The sequence below is a fragment of the Myxocyprinus asiaticus genome, chromosome 38 (assembly GCF_019703515.2).
Source record: "Myxocyprinus asiaticus isolate MX2 ecotype Aquarium Trade chromosome 38, UBuf_Myxa_2, whole genome shotgun sequence".
NCBI lineage: Eukaryota > Metazoa > Chordata > Actinopteri > Cypriniformes > Catostomidae > Myxocyprinus > Myxocyprinus asiaticus.
The window spans coordinates 10,462,812-10,481,981 of NC_059381.1; the positions used below are offsets into that span (position 1 = coordinate 10,462,812).

The 19,170-nt window shown below is 37.7% G+C and overlaps 1 protein-coding gene across 1 annotated transcript in view; it reads right to left on the reverse strand.

Moving 5' to 3' along the window:
- niban2a (niban apoptosis regulator 2a) overlaps positions 1-19,170 on the reverse strand; it is a 44,869-nt gene that overhangs the window by 6,579 nt on the left and 19,120 nt on the right. Inside the window, exons 6-7 of the mRNA XM_051677911.1 lie at positions 7,228-7,343; positions 229-333 (exon numbers count right to left, since the gene is read on the reverse strand). Of these exons, the coding sequence (XP_051533871.1) occupies positions 229-333; positions 7,228-7,343 (221 nt within the window). The remainder of the gene's footprint in view (positions 1-228; positions 334-7,227; positions 7,344-19,170) is intronic.

The following is a 19,170-nucleotide window of genomic DNA, read 5'->3' on the forward strand; positions in this document are numbered from 1 at the left end:
TGGTTTTTATTTGTTTTCTTTTTTCAGCTGGGATGTAGCATCTCATTTCTTAATCTCTTATAAAAGACCTAATACCAATAGTTGCATGATGCAACAATAAAAATAGCTTGTAAATAGGTACACAAAATACATGACACACTGTTACAAACTCTGTCACACTGTGTACATAGAAATGATCTTTGTTTAACAGCTACTTTACAGCTTCAAAATTTACATATGAAAACCAACCAGCATCCAGTCCTTCTGTCTCTGTTGAAGTTTTCCTTTTAACCGTGGTACAATCATATTCCTCAGTTCAGGGTGCAAGGTTTCCATCACGAGGTTAGCCAGAATCTAGAAAAAAAATTATTAACAGATGAAAAACCTTGAACAAAACAAAACAAACAAACAAACAAAAAAAAAAACAGTATAGTGTCCTTCCACTACAATTTGAAGTACTGTTTACATAATGATCATGTGGCGGATTTTGAATACTTCTTAAGAAACTGATCAGACAGCTCTGAGGGCGTCATTAACTATGCTCATAGGCCTGTGGTTTTGCATGCATATCTTTGTGCCATCTGTGAACCGGTTGCCATTCTAAAATGTAAAAAGATTAAAGCTGAAGTGTGTAATTTTTTTAATGCTAAAATACTCTGTCCTATCCCATCTTAATATGCAAAGACAAATAAAAGCCATTTGTAGACTGATGTCCCAAAAAGCTTAACACTAGGAGAGGGTTTCCTTAAAGAGATGGTAGCACATGTTCAACAAATCAATATAAATACCTGTAAATAGTAAAAATTATGCAAATAAACAAGCATGTAACAAAATATAATATATGCAATATAATATCATACTTATTGATTAAATACATTGATTTTTAAAAAGCTAAAATGTGACCAAAATAATGAAAAAATTATAAAATATAATTAGTAAAATTAATATTTTCATATTGTACCTAATTAGAAGGTCCCCCGTATAATTAAGAGCATTAGTTAGGAGAGCATTTTTTTGTTGATTTTTTCCCCTTTTTCTCCCAATTTGGAATGCCCAATTCCCAATGTGCTTTTTAAGTCCTTGTGGTCGCGTAGTGATTCGCCTTAGTCCGGGGTGGCGGAGGACGAATCCCAGTTGCCTCCGTGTCTGAGACCGTCAACCCACGCATCTTATCACGTGGCTTGTTGAGCGCGTTGCCACAGAGACATAGTGCGTGTGGAGGCTTCACGCCATCCAACGCGGCAACTACACTCAACTCACCACGCGCCCCACCGAGAACGAACCACATTACAGTGACCACGAGGAGGTTACCCCATGTGACTCTACCCTCACTATCAACCGGGCCAATTTGGTTGCTTAGGAGACCTGGCTGGAGTCACTCAGCACGCCCTAGGATTCGAACTAGCGAACTCCAGGGGTGGTAGCCAGCGTCTTTTACCACTGAGCTACCCAGGCCCCCAAGAGAGCATTTTTAACATATGTAAGCAAAAGTGACATTATAACTAAAATATACCCATATGAATCAATATCGAACTGAAATCAGATTTAAATCGGAATCGAATCGGGAAATCTCTATTAATAATACCCAGTCCAACTAAACACTGTGGCTCTGTGGAAATAACATTGACTCAACCAACGGTGCAACTCTGGGGTGGGACTGTCTGTTTGATTGACAACAGAAGGCAGGGGAGTATATTTCATTCATTTTTAGGAGCACACTGGCATATAGATGATCTCACTGCTAACAAAAATGGACTCCAATTTTTTTAAAGAGTCTTTAAGGACCTGAAATCAACCAAGGATGAAGCCATGAATATTCCAACATATGAGCTAAACCAACCAAAACAGAAACATTCATAAAAAGAAGTCATGGGGTCAGTGGGTGGGGCATCTTTTTCACAATCGGTCAGTGATTGTGTGGGGCAAGCGGCTATTAGCTGGTCATCTGTAAAGCTTCCAGCCACACCATGTGAACACACAAAACAACCTCCTCTAGGTTAAACTAATATTTATGAGTAATGGCTAATTGAACTTAAATGCACTCAGGAGCCAATCACATAGTTGCATTAAATCAGACAGGTTTGGCCGCTATCAATTTTATGAAACCCCAGTGATTTCTTAAGTTTCTCTAAAATTCACGAGTTTATTAGGCAAATTATTGGACAGGATTGTGCACCCCCTCACACGGTTTCCTTGGCAACAGAGGGGCCAGGTGTGCACTAACGCCACACAGGCCCCTTCATAGAAAAACAAAAAACAGGCGGCCCACGCCCAGCAGCAATAACAACCCACACGCCAATTTCCTCTGTCCAGGCTGACCATGACATCCTGAAACATCAGGGCTGGGTGAGGAGGATGCAGAAGCCCTCGAAAACGAATCACCATGCCTCACGCGCACACAAAAAATGTCAATAGCTTCTTTATTTCCAACTTGTGCCACTTTTGCCTGGTAAGAGTGCAAGAGTAGTGGGGTGTATGGGCTTTATATACCCACAAAAACACAGAAAGCTCATTCATCAGAAGCTTTACCAGGGTGTGTTCTAGCAGTCAGAAAAAAAGCATTTAATGTCTAAAATAAACACATTTTGTAGGAAAGTACACATCACGTGTGCTTTTAAAGGAATATTCCGGGTTAAATGTAACTTAAGCACTAAAATGCTAATCGCATCTGAGAGAAATTTTACCACAGACAATAATTTAGTCTCGTCGTCCAGCTTATAAAAACAAAAATAAATTGTGACATCAATAACTTTTAGACGACACTGGTCCTCACATGACTCATGACCAACTGTGAGGCACAAAGATAAAATATGCAGATGTGCAGATGAAATGAACGATATTCTGCTAATAATGACTGAAATAACGATCTGTTCCTCACACAAAGCTTCAGAAAAAGCTTCAAATGACTTCAGAAGACTTAGGAAATAGCGTACGAATTGTATGAAATACTTTTTAAATTTTTAATTTTTTACCTTGACAACCCCAGTTACCATTCACTTTCACTGTACTGAAAAGCAGCTTGAACATTAAGCTAAACCTCTTCTTCTGTGTTCCAAAGAAAGTCATACAGGTTTGGAACAAATGAGGGTGATGAAAGAATTTTCATTTTTGGGTGAACTGATGCTTTATATTGTATTTAACCTGGGAAATTATTTTAAGACTGATGACTGATGGAAATAAGTATGAGAACACCCCAGGCAAAACAAATAAAATAACACACGAGTGATAAAAACTAGTCTAACAAGAGGCATGTTCTTGATTGTATGACAGTTTCAAATTTACCTAAACAAATTTTCAAACTTAGCCTGCACAGATATCACCATCGTGACACGACCCAAGTGACCTGGTTGCCATCCATGTATATGGACATAAGAGGATGTGGTAACAAACATGCCAGAAGCCATTGACTCATGTTCTGTGGGTGTGTAGGCCGTCAGTATGCCAACAGGACAGTGTATGCCGTAAAGGGGACATATTCACACTTTTGTCCCCCTGAAGTCCGTTAATAATGTTAGTCAATATTTCTTGTGGCAAAAAAGTCATAATTTAATTTTACACAACCATTTTCCATCCTCTCTCTGTTTTTACTACTGTTATGTCTATATGTACTATAAATGACATCTGTTATGAATGGCTAACCTTTTTGTACATGGAAGAAACAATGGGAATAGTAAAACGTCTGGACGTGTTTACAGTAATGAGAATTGGGGGCTAAAAAGTGCTGAAGTGTTCTGAAAATGTCAATGAAAACATTTCAATGGTCTTAAATGCAGGCTTTTTTATGCAAAATATAAATTTCATATATTGGGGTTAAATATTGAGAGAACCACCCGGGTAGAAATGTACACATCTGCCTTTTTTTCTTAGTGCAGAGGCAAAAAACACCTTTACCAGTTTGAAATATTATCAGGTGCTAAAACTATAGCAAAGCTTATTGCAGAAATGTGCTTTTCTTGCCAGACAAGAGAGGTAGTATGGATATTTTAATATCTGCCAACGGGGATGTTGGCTGGGTTCTGGTGCCCCTGGCACTAAGCTTAGATTTTATAAATGGTCTAGGTGGACTGGTGAGGGAGTTATTTTAAAAGAGCAAGGAAAATACTGTTTTCCATGATTTGGCTCCTTTAAGGGGATGGTAATGTTTTGTGTGTGTGTGCAAGAGAGAGGGGACAGGGAGAGAGAGAGCAAGAGAGAGGTGTGAGGGCAGCCAGCAACCAATTATTTAAATGATGACCAGTTTGCATTTGATTTAGATATATGTGTGTGAAAGCAAGCGAGATAGACATTCCTAAAGCTATTGGATATGAGAGGTTATTTCCAACACACTATGACTAGAACAAGATTGGTTAAATAACACATATCTGACCATAACTCTCTCCTGTGATGACACATTCTTAGCTGTCGTTCTGCTCTGTGGTTTAGGCGTTATTGAGGGTTTAGGCTGCTCCAGATCTTAAATACAGAGAGCTCAGTCTTTCAAATGGAACACTGAGCTGCGACATCGCAGAGTTTGATTTGCCAAGACAGAGGACTACAAAGAGCTAGTCTTTAAGAAGCTATGCTGCAGGTCAGATGGAAAAAGAATACTGTCTAAAGTGTGTGTACGTGTTTGTATTTGAGTGAATTTGAGAGAAAGAGAGGAGGTAATTTCCTGTAGGCCTGGAAAATACAGTAGAAAAAAATAATAATTTTATGTTACGTATGGTAGCCAAATAAAGGAAAGCCTCCATCGCCATCATTTATAGCAGGGGTCCTCACACTTCTATGGAATGTGATCTACTTTTACATCATGTTATTGCAGCAAGATCTTCCATGTACAATAAAGGCTATACATTATCACCATACCAAAATTTCAGTAGTCGGTAGTGAAAATGGACTATTCTCAATACCAGCTTCAAAAGCACAACAAATAATAAAATAGTTAAATATGAAGGAATGGTTTCAAGTGCTTAAGTAATTATTCAAGACTAGTAATAAAATAACAATAAAAAACAGCAATGAATAGAAATAGATTAAAAATAATAGAACAAAAAAAAGCTTTTTTAACAGCTTTGAAAGTTTTTAACAGCAGTAGGCTATCAAGTATTCAAGTAAACATTCAGAATGAAATGCAACATAAAACTACTACTGGTCTTTACTGTATGATTATAATACATGAATACTTTTTATTAGCTACTAAAGTCACTCCGTCAAGAACAGTGAGTTGTTTTCTCATTTTCTTGTTATGGTTGTTTGATTATTGTAATGACACACTACACTAGACAGCAGCAGGTCTGTTAGCTTACATTTATACTTACAAGTCCGACATTTTAATACAAATTTTTTCCCCCCGCTGTTTACGTTCACTTTAGACGTAACTCATTGTGTTTACATGAATACCTCACCAAGACGGGCATTTTGGTGGAATTTTATGTATTTGTTCAGGTGTGCATTAGCACTAGCATTTTCGAAACCCACGTGCATGTTCAGCACACACACACATAGGCCGCCTGTCAATCAAACAGGGCACAGCTGATACTAGATCGCTAGCGAATTATAAAATTACGTGCTCTGGATCACTTTTAACAGCAGAATAAGAATATGTACTTTCTAATAAGTGACACAGGCCTAGCCTATCACAAATATAGCCAGTTATTTTTTAGTTATTGATGTTTTAATCAGTCTGCTTGTCCGGTCGGGCAAGTAAAATTCTCTTTCACTTGCCCTTTCAAAAATCCACTTGTCCCGAACAAAGTGTTAATGTTGAGCCCTGATTAAATATTGTATTCATCATTCTCAGATAACAATTTTTTCTTCTGCAGTATAGCTCCTAAAGTAAATGTACACTGTTTTAAAGGAGTTTTAGATATTATTTTGGAAAACAAGCCAAAAAAGACTAATCAAAAACGTATTTTGTTCCAGTCTATAATGGGCCAAGACTACACTCTCTCAATTTATGTTCACTTCGATCCATCTTTAACTCACAAAAAACAAACTTTCTCTTCCTAACAGAGCTGCGTATCGACGATTTTCTTCATAAGATACACACAGTGAACGTGACACTTATGTTATGATTTACTACATTGTGAGCCATCACGTTAATAAGCTAGCTGCAGCAAATGCGCTTGAGTGACAGACGTCCACGCACCATTGTGTGCATCAGCCGTGAGAAGATTCAATCTCTTCTCCGGTCACTTCACGCAACTCATAGACACGGCACTGACTGCACAGAGAAATACCAGTTTCGAAGTTTATTTTCATATAAAGATATAACGGCGGGATGTGTCATTGCGAAAGGGAATGCGGCACAATAATAATTTTATCTCTGTTATCTTGTTTTCATAATCGTTGGAAGCCAAAATCGTAATTGAAAATAAAAATTAATTAATCGCCCAGACCCAAGAGAAGTTCGTGTACATTTTCTATTGATCATATCGGCAGTAATTCATTAAATAATCATCAAATGATGGAGAAGAGCGTTATAATTCAGGTGAGTGGATCACAGTAGTCAGTGATGCTGTTCAGTCCAGTGTATCAGATAACAGTGGTCTGCAGCATCCTCCGCTACACAGTGCTCAGAATTGGCCCCCAAGATTAGAATTGCATGTGCAAATTACGTTCTGCAGTGATTCTGTGGGAGTGTTTGTGCCGTTGCCTGATCTGCATAATTTCTTTAGGGAATCGGCCGCTAAACTTGCGCGGACAGCACTTGCAAATACCCGTAACTTTTTCTGTGCACAAGCCATTCTTAGTGAATTATCCAGTAAATTCCCAAGTGTCAAAGAGAGAGTAAAATGGTTATGTAAAACTAAATTACAATTAGAATTTTTGGTGCAAGAAACTTATGATAATATGTGGGCTTTTAAACTACCATTATAGAGAGTTAATTCACCATCCCACCTGTCTGGGACTCAGAATAAAGCCTGGATTAAGGACACGGGGAGGAAACTCAACCCAAAATCATCTGCAGAAAAGTGTAGACTGTCTGAACTACACACTCTCACTCTTCTGTAGGGAGGCTCTGATTACCCTTCCATTCTCAATACATTGCTACGAGTTAGAGTCTGAAGTCCATTGTCTTTCTGATAGCATCAAGACTGCCTTAAACTCCCAGATTCACTGTAAAAAATGGCGGCAGCAAGATTTTGGCTCTGAAATGCCACTATTATTGGAACACTGATTTGAATGGAAGATGATCCAACTCACAACTGTCAGATGTTGTTTGGTACCTCTCAAACATCTGAATGAATGTGAGAGACCTTTACTGACCTGTGCTTGGTTTCCACACATCATGTCCCAGGTGCCGTAGTGACCCTTAGCCTGTCTGTACAGCCGCAGGGAGTCAGTGAATGCTGGTGTTGATACCTTGCATTCTTCTGACAGTCCTAGAGGAGGTAAAAAAAAAAAAAGTGTCACAGCTGTTGTGATAACTTGTGTGCATGTTTTCTTCTAAAGTTTTTAACTTCTGTTATGATCATCTGTTTTTACAGTTTAACTGATGGCAAAAAATGAAAAAAAATTCACATCAACAACACACAATTTTGACAATCCTGCTAAAACAACAAACACAGTGGGGATGAGGACGACCTAGTAGACCATCTTGGTCAAGCTGGTAGCCTAAAAAAATCCCTAGCTTGATCAAGTATGACCTGGTTTTTCCAGCAAGGAATGGAATCCCATTTCATGTATGAGTTGCACTGAGCAACATTGGTTTCTGTAGAGACTTAGTTTCAGTCAGGTGGAGAATTTTAGGAGAATCCAGCTGACCTAATGTGACAAGACTGTTAAGAAAAATATTTAAATGAAGACATAATTACATGGTACTAGAGTTATGGTATTTGTACTTCCATGGCTAAAGTGCTTTTTTGGCCAAGCATCCAAATCAGAGTCAACCGATGAGGGTCCCGCTTTCACTGATATTACACAGTCTATGTGAAACAGTATTCACAAACCATTTTACTTCATTTTCAGAATTTTTCAGAATTGATTTGATTTTATCATTAATTTCTCTTTGGGATAATGTGCACAGATGAACTGCACAAAATAAGACAAGGAATATGCATAATATATGCAAGTCATTAGGGTACATGTTTATTTTATGATGCCAGTCAATTTTTTTAATTGCGATTAATCGCATATTTTTCATAATCGCGAATTGCATATTTCGAAGTGCTGAAAATGTACACTCTCACTCTCTCTCTCTCTCTCTCTCTATATATATATAAACTATAAACAGTATTCTTCTTTTAAATGCATAATTTTCTTCTTAAGAAAGAAAACAAAAAAAATATGTAACAATAATGCTATTAACATTTTCCAAACAAAGCCTTCCACAGTTTGCAGAAATGCACTTAAATAGCACCAATTCAAGTAACATTTAACATTTCCCAGTCTAAGTGGGAGGTTGACTAATTGAAAGACCTAGTCCCCCCGCATGTGTTGGATATTCATTGCAATGTGTATTAAATCTTTTAAACTCTCATCCTCCACAATATGAATCAGTCGGCAGACTGTGGCAATCCACTTTATTACAGCAATCATGAAGCCTCCATTATTCGCATGAGGGCGTCAACAAAAGCGTGAACTTTGAACTCCACATGAAAAGCGCTTAGCGTCTCGTTCTGCATTTTCGTGATAGTTATAAATTAGCATGATAGATTGCAATTAAATTGTGCCTTAAAGAGGCTGCAAAGTACTTCATTTCTGTCACAAGTTCCATCTGGGCTTGTTTTACACAACAAAAAGCATTAATAGGTCCTTTCCCCATCATGTGATCACTGACACAGCTGTTGTGTGTGTTTGTGGTGAGTGCGTCCATGTAATGACTCTGCCCTTCTAGCCAGTGTTTATGCTGGTTGATGCTTTATGAATGATAAATGCATCAATCGTGATAAAGAAAACTTAACGTAACCTTTTATTTTGGGTAATTTGAGCTCTCTGTGTCTTTTGGAACTAAGATAACCTTTTGGAACAGCTTTCCTGTTGCCAACAGAAAGTGAGTGTGGGATCTACAAAGTTACACAGACAGAGATGGAAAGACAAATACACAGACATTAGGGGTGTAACGGTTCATGGTAAAAAAAACGAACCATACAGTTCGACGCCCATGATACGGTAAGCACTGGCACCACGGTTCACTTCAAGCTTATTGACGCATCTGGAGCACAAGGTTTTGTGAAAAAAAAAGCGTCAAACAGACACGCACAGTTACAACCTCCGCTAATGCACCTGGATGGATCTGTAAATGGATACGCTCCGCATGTGTTTCACGTGGGTCAGCTTGATGACATCACTGTTCTGCAAACGTTGTGTTGAAATAGGCAAGTGGAGAAAACGAGCCACTGATAGAGAAGCCCCTGCTATATTCAGGTCTCCTGTCTGGAAACATTTTCTTTAAGTCAATTACAACAGCGATGGTCAAAAAACATTTACAAAACAGGCACTGTTTGCAGACATTGCTCGACACAAGTGCTGTATACTGGTAATACATTGATATATGATCATTTATGCCAAAATCACTGGGGAAAGATGAGCAGATGTGCCGAAACTGCACACACTCCCTTTCGTTTTTAAGCAAGCACTCAGTGCCGATTCGGACAGGCATAAAACGATAACTAAAGCGATTGGGATGTTCATTGCCAACAAAATTTTTCCCTACTCCGCTGATGAAAATGTGTGATTTCCACATAGGATTAAAACACTCGAGCCAAGTCACAACATCCCGCGTATATATTTTAATAGCAAAGTTCCTTCTATAGTGATGTACAGCTTCCAAATATTGAATATATGTGCAGTAGAGTTTGAAATGCATTTTATGTCGATGCATGTGGCGTAATAGTACAGGTATTAAGTTAAAATAGTGATTAATTAGAGAAAAGGTTTTTTTTAGTTAAAGACGCTAGTGAAAATTAACCATGGTTTTACTATAGTAATATTGTAGTATCCATGACTGCCGTCACCATGGTTTTCTTTGCAGAAATCATGGTTTTGATACAATTAACCATAATACTGCAATAAAGTAATACTGTAGTTTCCATATAGTAACCATGATTTTACTATATATTGTTAACATGACAGTAACCATGTTGATTTTGTGGTTACCATGTTTTTACTACAAATACCATAGTTAATCTATGGTTACTGAAAAACAATTATTTTTATTAAGGGCAAACCTGTTGAAGTGTTTGTTACCAAATAAGTGTATTCTTACTTTGGATTTGGCAGTAATATTTTTTTTTTTTTTTCTGAACATTGCAAATACCGAACCGTACCAAAACCGTGACCCTAAAACCGTGATACAAACCGAACCATAAGAAATTTGAACCTTTACACCCCTAACAGACATGAGCAAAGGCAAGCTGTACAAACCTTCACAAGGCAGGAGCTGGTGATGCAGAGTGTGTTTGTGAGTATTTTTATCTGTGTGTATATGTGCTGAAGTGTGTGAATCGGATTGGCTGTATTTGAGAGAGTGACACAAAGACAGGAAGTCAGCAGTGAAAGATGGGGAGGGATGGAGTGTATAAGAGTCTGTCAGAAACAGGAAACACGCTCAGCGTCCATTTTCCGGCTGGAGTGAGAGAGAGAGAGAGAGGAGAGAGAGAGAGAGAGAGACAGACAGACAAGAATGGAGGAAAGTAGAACATAACTAGTTTTTCTTGGCCTGAGCCCCATGAGAAAACACTAGATGCATTTGTCAGTAGTCTCTGAAAGTCCATAGAGTTCTGTGCTCGATAAACACAATAACCCAAAATCAGCATCACACCCCCTTGTCCCCAAACACCACCACCTCCACTGATATCACCACAAATCCTTAATTTCACTGCAAACAATAATTTTCTTAAATCAGTATTTTCCCCTTGTTTTCCAGTAAAAACATCTGCAATAAACCCTTAATACAGTATATACAGTAAATCTTTAAAACAAGATACATTTACCTGAGAAGCAAAATTAAGATATTAAGACTTGTTTTCAGAGAATATATCTTGAATTAAGTTTATTTTTCTTAGCCCAGTGGCTTATTATCTTATGCAATTTTGGTTCTCAATTAAATGTTTCTTGTTTTAAAGGATAAGGTATTTTTACTGAAAAACAAGACACAATAGTTTTTGCAGTGTGCATAAATAGTTTTGTCCCAAAACTACTCTAATTAAATTTAATGTGGGTCTTTATGTGTGTGCGTGCATGGTGTTTTTGTTGTTGGGTGAAAAAAAAAAAGAATGTACTCATTTTTCAGGTCACGATTACAGATCAGCTCCGGTAAGCTTGCAGGCCTGGGAAACTCAGCACGGCTGTCTTGAGTAAAAATAGTACATATGGTACAGTTTAGCATGGGCTGCCTCTGGCATAGGCCTGTGCGGTGGTTAGCAGAGACTCCTGGGATGGCTGGTTCCCAAGGTTTTTTAGCCACTGCATGTGTGTGTGGTTTCTGTTACTGTTTCATTCACTGGAGAATTTCCCATTTAGGCTGAAATTACCAGGATGTCACCAAGAAGGCGAGTTTCAAGATAAATATCTTATCTATAAATCCATTACGAGACACAGTGTAAACATATTAGCTTTTTAACTGCATTTATAAATCTGTAGGAAAGATGTTTTCAGACCAAGCAAACATAAATGTCCATAGACACAAAGTCAGTATCCACCATGGATCTGGTGTAGTGTCTTATGGGTGGTTGCCAGGTCATTGCTTTGTGGTGTTCAGAGTAGTTTTTCGCATGTTACTATGTGGTTGCCTATTGGCCAAAGTGAAAAGAGCCCCCAAGTCTTTATGATATTCTGGTCATCAGGTACCTCCTTTAAATGTAAAGTCTGAGACTTTTTCTCCCATTTTATTGCCAGCCAGGCATATATTTTAAGTCTGATTCCCTAGAAAAATATCAGCACTCCTCTTTTTAACAGGCCAAATGATTTGAGGTACCATTCATGGCCACAGCACAAACAAAGCTAGACGAGTTATGTTCCAAACTGTAATAACAGAGACAGTATAGAATGAGATATGTCATTGGTATACTTATGCATGGGAGAAACCGTAATGCTGAACATGGCAGCTCAGGAACAGAAGTCACGCCTTACAATTAAAAGGGCCAATTACCTTTTTGATAGACATCACTTGTCAGTTTTCATGAAAAATGTGCATTAGTTGGACCAGCTTGAAAAATAGCTTTTTAGAGTGATCTAAACTAAAGAAGCACAAATTAATGATACCATAGTTATCAGATTTTATTGCCGATTTGAAATGTGTTATTTGATCATAATCTTGACAAACTGTTTAAGAGAATTTGGTCTTTCCCATTCAAGGAGACAGGTGCTGTACTTGTATACATCGAAAATAACGTCCCTGGGGCTGCTCAGAGGCATTACACTAACATGGCCACCAAGTGACCCAACTTGCCTTAAAGGGACTTTGGTAATATTCAATAGAGGTGTGTTATATAACACATTAGGGGGGTGTTACTTACAATCAAAGTACAGATGGCAATTAGTGGTCTTCAGATGAACAGAAATGGAAAGCAAGAGTTAATTTAACGTAAGTGTTCACAGATGACATCTCCAATGAGCACATGTTAGTGTTGCCCAGACAGATGGTCAAAGGGTGCTTATTACGTCGTACAAAGGTACTTATGTGTAATTCAAAGCATTCTAGTTGGTTGTGTATTGCAACCGTCATAACACTCAAATTAGGAAAAAATGCTTTGTTGGCTTTTTTGCTTCTTCAATTCTGTATTCGAAAGTGACGATCTACACTTCTATTTTAAAACCTGTTTGTTTCCTTTTTGCCGTGCATCTCCGTACAGTGATGTCATAATGGGTGTGATGACATGATTGATCTCCAACTCTCCCAGTTGCCAATGAGACAGGCAAGACTCAAACAAAACATCAACAATGACTAACCACCACAGGCTGACTGAACAATGACTCGAATACAATTACTTCATGAACAAAAATTTTCAGAATGCAACATTTTCATTGAAGCACCAATGTCTTTTTTAATGTATAGCCCCTTTCCTCTAGGTGGGAAAATCATCTTAAAACAAGTATTGTGTTCATATAGAGGCCTAGTTTCAATTCAAATAGTTAGTAAAGTACGTTTGCGGTTTGCTTTATCACATCCATATAAAAGGCTTTTGTGTGTGTGATGGCGTGTTATCCTGGATATCATTCCATTACGCCAATAAAACCCAAGCGCTTTAAGCACCTGCTGTAACACCACAGATTTGCATGTGGTTGATGTTCTCTCCTCTGGAAACCCTCCAGCCAAAACGCAGCTGTGCTCTCACATTAGTAGAGCAACTGCCTCCAGTCATCATACTATTTAAGCTCATGTCTTCAGCAGGATCTTCAGAAGTGTTAGGGCCCTTCCCTTCTGCCTCAAAGGCAAATACTGTAAGTGTGTATACTTTCTAGCACCCATGAGCAGTCCGTTTTGGCCTGTTACAGATTCAGGCAGTGTATCTCACCTCTAAGTTTTAAAAGGCCTGGAGGCAAGCAGGAGACTTTATATCCCACAATGTTTGCTGTAGATATTGATCTGGGACCAAGTCTCTCATTACATGTTAATTTTAAATCAATATGCAAAACAGGTTGAGGAACAACACTTTCTCTTGAAGACTCTCTTGTTTTAGATATCAAAATTGACCGCAATTACTTTAGAAAAACATGTTCCTGTTCTTACAGAGTGGGAACAGTCTGGTTCCTGAAAGAAAAATCCCCATTCCTTTTTTTTCTCCATAGGGGAACTGATTTTTAATGATAACTTCTAAACTTTTTAAGACAGACCCACCGTGAGAGTAGAGAGTGTTAAATCAATGTTATATAATTCTGCTACAATCATTCTGCATTATTTTAACTTCATTTAAAAAAATGTTTGTTTAATAGCAGAATTTATGCTAAATAATTACACAACCCATTATCCTGCAAAGAAAGTTCCACCAATCAGAGAATTGTGACGCCAAGAGCCCAGCAACGACTACCCACTTCCAAGATGCATAGGGAATGATGCTCAAACTACTTGTATATTTGTATATGTATCTGAATATTTTGCAATAAACTTAAAACATGTTGTTTATCTACTTATAATCAACAAATTAAAATGAATAGTTTTCTATTTTTAACTGTTTTTAATTCGATTACGTCATTAACAATCCTTCATGGCATTATAGTTCATGCCCTCGTGAAAGACGGCAAGTATACAGTCTTGTACCTTTGTCTTTTTGTCCAATTTTCAAATACTTTTTGCTTCAAATAAAAGTTTGTAATGTTGTGATAGACCTCAGAGCTGGTTGGTAAAAATGAATGGGAAAAAAACACTTCCGGAACCAAGACTAGTGGTCGACCGATATGGGTTTTTTAAATAGCCGATGCCGATATCCAGAGAGCTGGGTGGCCGATAGGCCAATACAATGCCGATATATCACACAATTTAATATAGTAAATAACAAACATAAAATTGCTAACATTTTTTATAAACTCTTATTTAGCACTATATTTACTCTCACACAAAATTTTGACTTTGTTAAAAAAAAAAAAAAAAAAAATATTGTATTTTAAAATGGTAGATAGCAGTTTCTTATGGTTTCTGTTTAGTCATCAAATTTTAGTAATTTATTTGCACATGAAGAAATTGTTAATATATTAGGAAAAAGGAAATAACAGTACAGACAGTAGTCCAGCAACCATGGATGGCATGTCCATGTTAGCAATCACATTTTCTCAAATAATACAGAATCAAATTGCACAGAGTGCAGAGTGAATAAGACATTTACTTGTAGCACATGTGAAGCGCTTTTACTTAAGTAAACGTAAGTTGCTCTCACGTGCTCGTGCGGATCAAGCACAAGCAGGAATCTCCTGACAGTTTAAATGGCCTGGATCACCTCCTTGGATTGTCATGGACTGACCATCATGATTTATGAATAAGAGGAACTTTTGATCCTGAAGTTTTGATTCTGGCTGATAGAATATGCGCTTCAGAGGAGATATTAGATGAGCGTTCGATGGGAAGAAAACACTGGATTTTTGTGAGGTTAATTACATCTGTTTAAACGAGATATCTGCATATTTGCAAACGGTATATAATAGAAGTTTTACTGATATTTGCCTTTTATCATTAGAAAAGAAAGTTGAAGGTGACAGGGAACTGCTGAGGAGAGACTGATAGAATATACGCTTTAGAGGTAAAAAAAAATTTAATAAAAATTGCGCCCCAAAGGATGCTGGATCTGCTCACGTTGTGAGGTTGGTTTATTACATCTGTTTAAACGAGATATGTGCATATTAGCAGACGGAATATATGATATTCGTTTTATTGATATTTGCCTTTTTATCATTAGACAAGACAGTTAAAAGTTACAGGGAACTGTTGAGGTGAGACAGGAAGAATGAAACAGGCGAGCACTAACATTACCAGCTCAAACGCGTCTGCCGCGGCTCTGATATGCGTACCATTTAAATGAGACTGTGTTGCACACCGGTCTATTATTGTAGTAACACGATGGCACGCAACATCAAAACGAACCATGACTGGTCATTTACATGTCTCAGTCGCTTAACATGCAAGCAGGTGATTTTCAGCACCCTCAAGAAAAAAAAAAAGAATCGGCCAAAGTGGAAAAAAATAAAAAATAAATCGGCCTCTGCGATATATCGGTCAACCACTAGCCAAGACGGCTGAAAAGGTGAGTGGGCATTGTTGCACTCTATTGTGCATGATTCATCAGTGCACTTTATTTCAAAGAAACAATCTGTGTTCGTAGTTGAAGTCAGAAGTTGAAGTCAGAAGTTTACATACACTTAGGTTGAAGTCATTAAAACTCATTTTTTAACCACTTCACAGATTTCATATTAGCAAACTATAGTTTTGGCAAGTTGTTTAGGGCATACACTTTGTGCATGGCACAAGTAATTTTTCCAAAAATTGTTTTCAGACAGATTGTTTCATTTTAATTGACTATATCACAAATCCAGTGGGTCAGAAGTTTACATACACTAAATTAACTGTGCCTTTAAGCAGCTTGGAAAATTCCAGAAAATGACGTCAAGCCTTTAGATAATTAGCTTCTGATAGGTGGTGTACTGAATTGGAGGTGTACCTGTGGATGTATTTTAAGGCCTACCTTCAAACTCAGTGCCTCTTTGCTTGACATCATGGGAAAATCAAAAGAAATCAGCCAAGACCTCAGAGAAAAAAAAACAAAAAAAAAAACAAAAAACAAAAAAAGTGGACCTCCACAAGTCTGGTTCATCCTTGGTAGCAATTTCCAAACGCCTGAAGGTACCACGTTCATCTGTACAAACAATAGTACGCAAGTATAAACACCATGGGACCATGCAGCCGTCGTACCGCTCAGGAAGGAGACGCATTCCGTCTCCTAGAGATGAATGTAGTTTGGTGCGAATAGTGCAAATCAATCCCAGAACAATGGCAAAGGACCTTGTGAAGATGCTGGAGGAAACAGGTAGACAAGTATATATATATCTACAGTAAAACAAGTCCTATATCAACATAACCTGAAATGCTGCTCAGCAAGGAAGAAGCCAATGCTCCAAAACCGCCATAAAAAAGCCAGACTACAGTTTGCAAGTGCACATGGGGGCAAAGATCTTGCTTTTTGGAGAAAAGTCCTTTGGTCTGATGAAACTAAAATTTAACTGTTTGGCCATTATGATTGTTGTTATGTTTGGAGGGAAAAGGGTGAGGCTTGCAAGCCGAAGAACACTATCCCAACCGTGAAGCATGGGGGTGGAAGCATCATGTTGTGGGGGTTCTTTGCTGCAGGAGGGACTGGTGCACTTCACAAAATAGATGGCATCATGAGGAAGGAAAATTATTTGGATATATTGAAGCAACATCTCAAAACATCAGCCAAGCAAGTTAAAGCTCGGTCGCAAATGGGTCTTCCAAATGGACAATGACCCCAAGCATACCTCCAAATTTGTGGCAAAATGGCTTAAGGACAACACAAAGCCTTGACCTCAATCCAACATACATTTTCTGGGCAGAACTGAAAAAAGCATGTGCGAGCAAGGAGGCCTACAAACCCAACTCCGTTACACCAGTTCTGTCTGGAGGAATGGGCCAAAATTCCAGCAACTTATTGTGAGAAGTTTGTGGAAGGCTACCCAAAACGTTTGACCCAGGCTAAACAATTTAAAGGCAATTCTACCAAATACTAAGAAAGTGTATGTAAACTTCTGACCCACTGGGAATGTGATGAAAGAAATAAAAGCTTAAATAAATAATTCTCTCTACTATTATTCTGACATTTCACATTCTTAAAATAAAGTAGTGATCCTAACTGACCTAAGACAGGGAATGTTTTCTACGATTAAATGCCAAGAATTGTGAAAAACTGAGTTTAAATGTATTTGGCTAAGGTGTATGTAAACTTCTGACTTCAACTGTATATATACACTGGCGGCCAAAAGACAATGTTAAGCTTGATTTAATGAACCAAATAGCTTTCAACTGTGTTTGATATAATACCAAATTAGCAATTTAGCATGAATACTCAAGGATAAGGTGTTGGAGTGATGGCTGATGGTCTAATTTGATCAAAAATGACTTTTCAAATAGTGATGTTGCTGTTTTTTTTACATCAGTAATGTCCTAACTATACTTTGTGATCAGTTGAATGCCACTTTGGTGAATTAAAGTACCAATTTCCTTCCGAAACAGCAAAATATGTACATTATTTCAAACTTTTGGCCGCCAGTGTATATATTGTCTTATTGTGTATTTCTATATATACTTATATTTTCTATTAGCTTTTTATTTTTATTTTATTGTTTTTATTATCTCTGTCTTGTTGTACCAAGACAAATTCCTTGTATGTGTAAGCATACTTGGCAATAAAGATAATTCTCATTCTGAAGTACACGGAAGTACTTGCAGTAACATCACCTTATAACAGTCCAACAAAGGCTGTTCGCGAGTGTGTGCACACAACAGAGAAGTAAAATTTTCGACAAGGTAGGAAAAGGCAGTAGAAATATATCATAAGTACCAGAACTTATTTAAACAAAATGACAGTTCCCGAAATGTCAATGGCAAAAGTGATGGTTAAATAAAATATTAACCTACAGTCAAATAGCTGTTTAGACACTGTTTTAGGTTACTGTTACTGTTTAGGTTATGTGGCCTTTCCAAAATGTTGCCAATAGTTGACAGAAATTGAACGCCGTTTAACATGAATGTAATAAAAGTTATGACAATAACAAGCGATTTGAAAAATAAGCATTCCCACCATGATACATTGAGATACTCTCAAGGTTGAACTCGAACTTTAGCCTCTACGTCCCAGTCAAAAAACCTCCTTAAAAAGCAGATGCAATCAATTTCCAATGGATAAAAATCAAGTCCGGCCCTAATTCTTTTTTCTCATTAAATCTCCTGTTTCTGTAATATTATGGTGTAAAACAGGATGCCAGTGTTGTTTCATGTTGACTTAATTAGGGGGCAAGATCAGGACTGGGAGAATAGCAAAGTGCTTTCCATCATACATTTTGAATAGCGACTGCAGGGAAATCTGTGGGAAGATAAGATGCAGCCCCTGGCTAATGAGTGACTTTAAGGTCCCACCTTTAATAGATCTATCTCTGGATGTGGACAGTAGGGAGGTCGAAATTTCCTTAGTGCAGACAGACAGGTGAGAAGGAATGCAAAAGAGAATTTATGAGTCTTTAATGTGACTGACACTTTGGGTGAGGCAGTGAGCAATATTGTTGTGCTGTTTAAAAAACACACCCTAAATTGTATTTGGCAGTCTATCATCATGTCCCAATAAGATACCGAGAAGTACTAGAACTACAACTCCAATTCTGAAAAAGTTGGGACAGTATGAAAAATGCTAATAGAAAGGAGTGATTTGTAAATTCACCCTTTTCTATATTGAAAGCACTTCAACTTTAGTAAACCTTTGTTAGTCAACGCCATTTGCCGCTGCATCCACAAATGCAAGTTAAGACTTTTCTATGCAAAAAGAAGCCCTACATCAACACTGTCCAGAAGCGCCAATTTCTCTGGGCTTGGTCTCATCTTAGATGGAAAGTAGAACAGTGGGAAATAAAAAAAGTAGTCACATGGGATGCTTTTTAAACAGTATTGAAGGAGTTCCCATCTATGTTGGGCACTTATTGACTGCTTTTCTTTATTATTTGGTCCAAGTCATCAATTTCCAAAAAACTTTTTAGTTTTATAATGAAATAAATTAA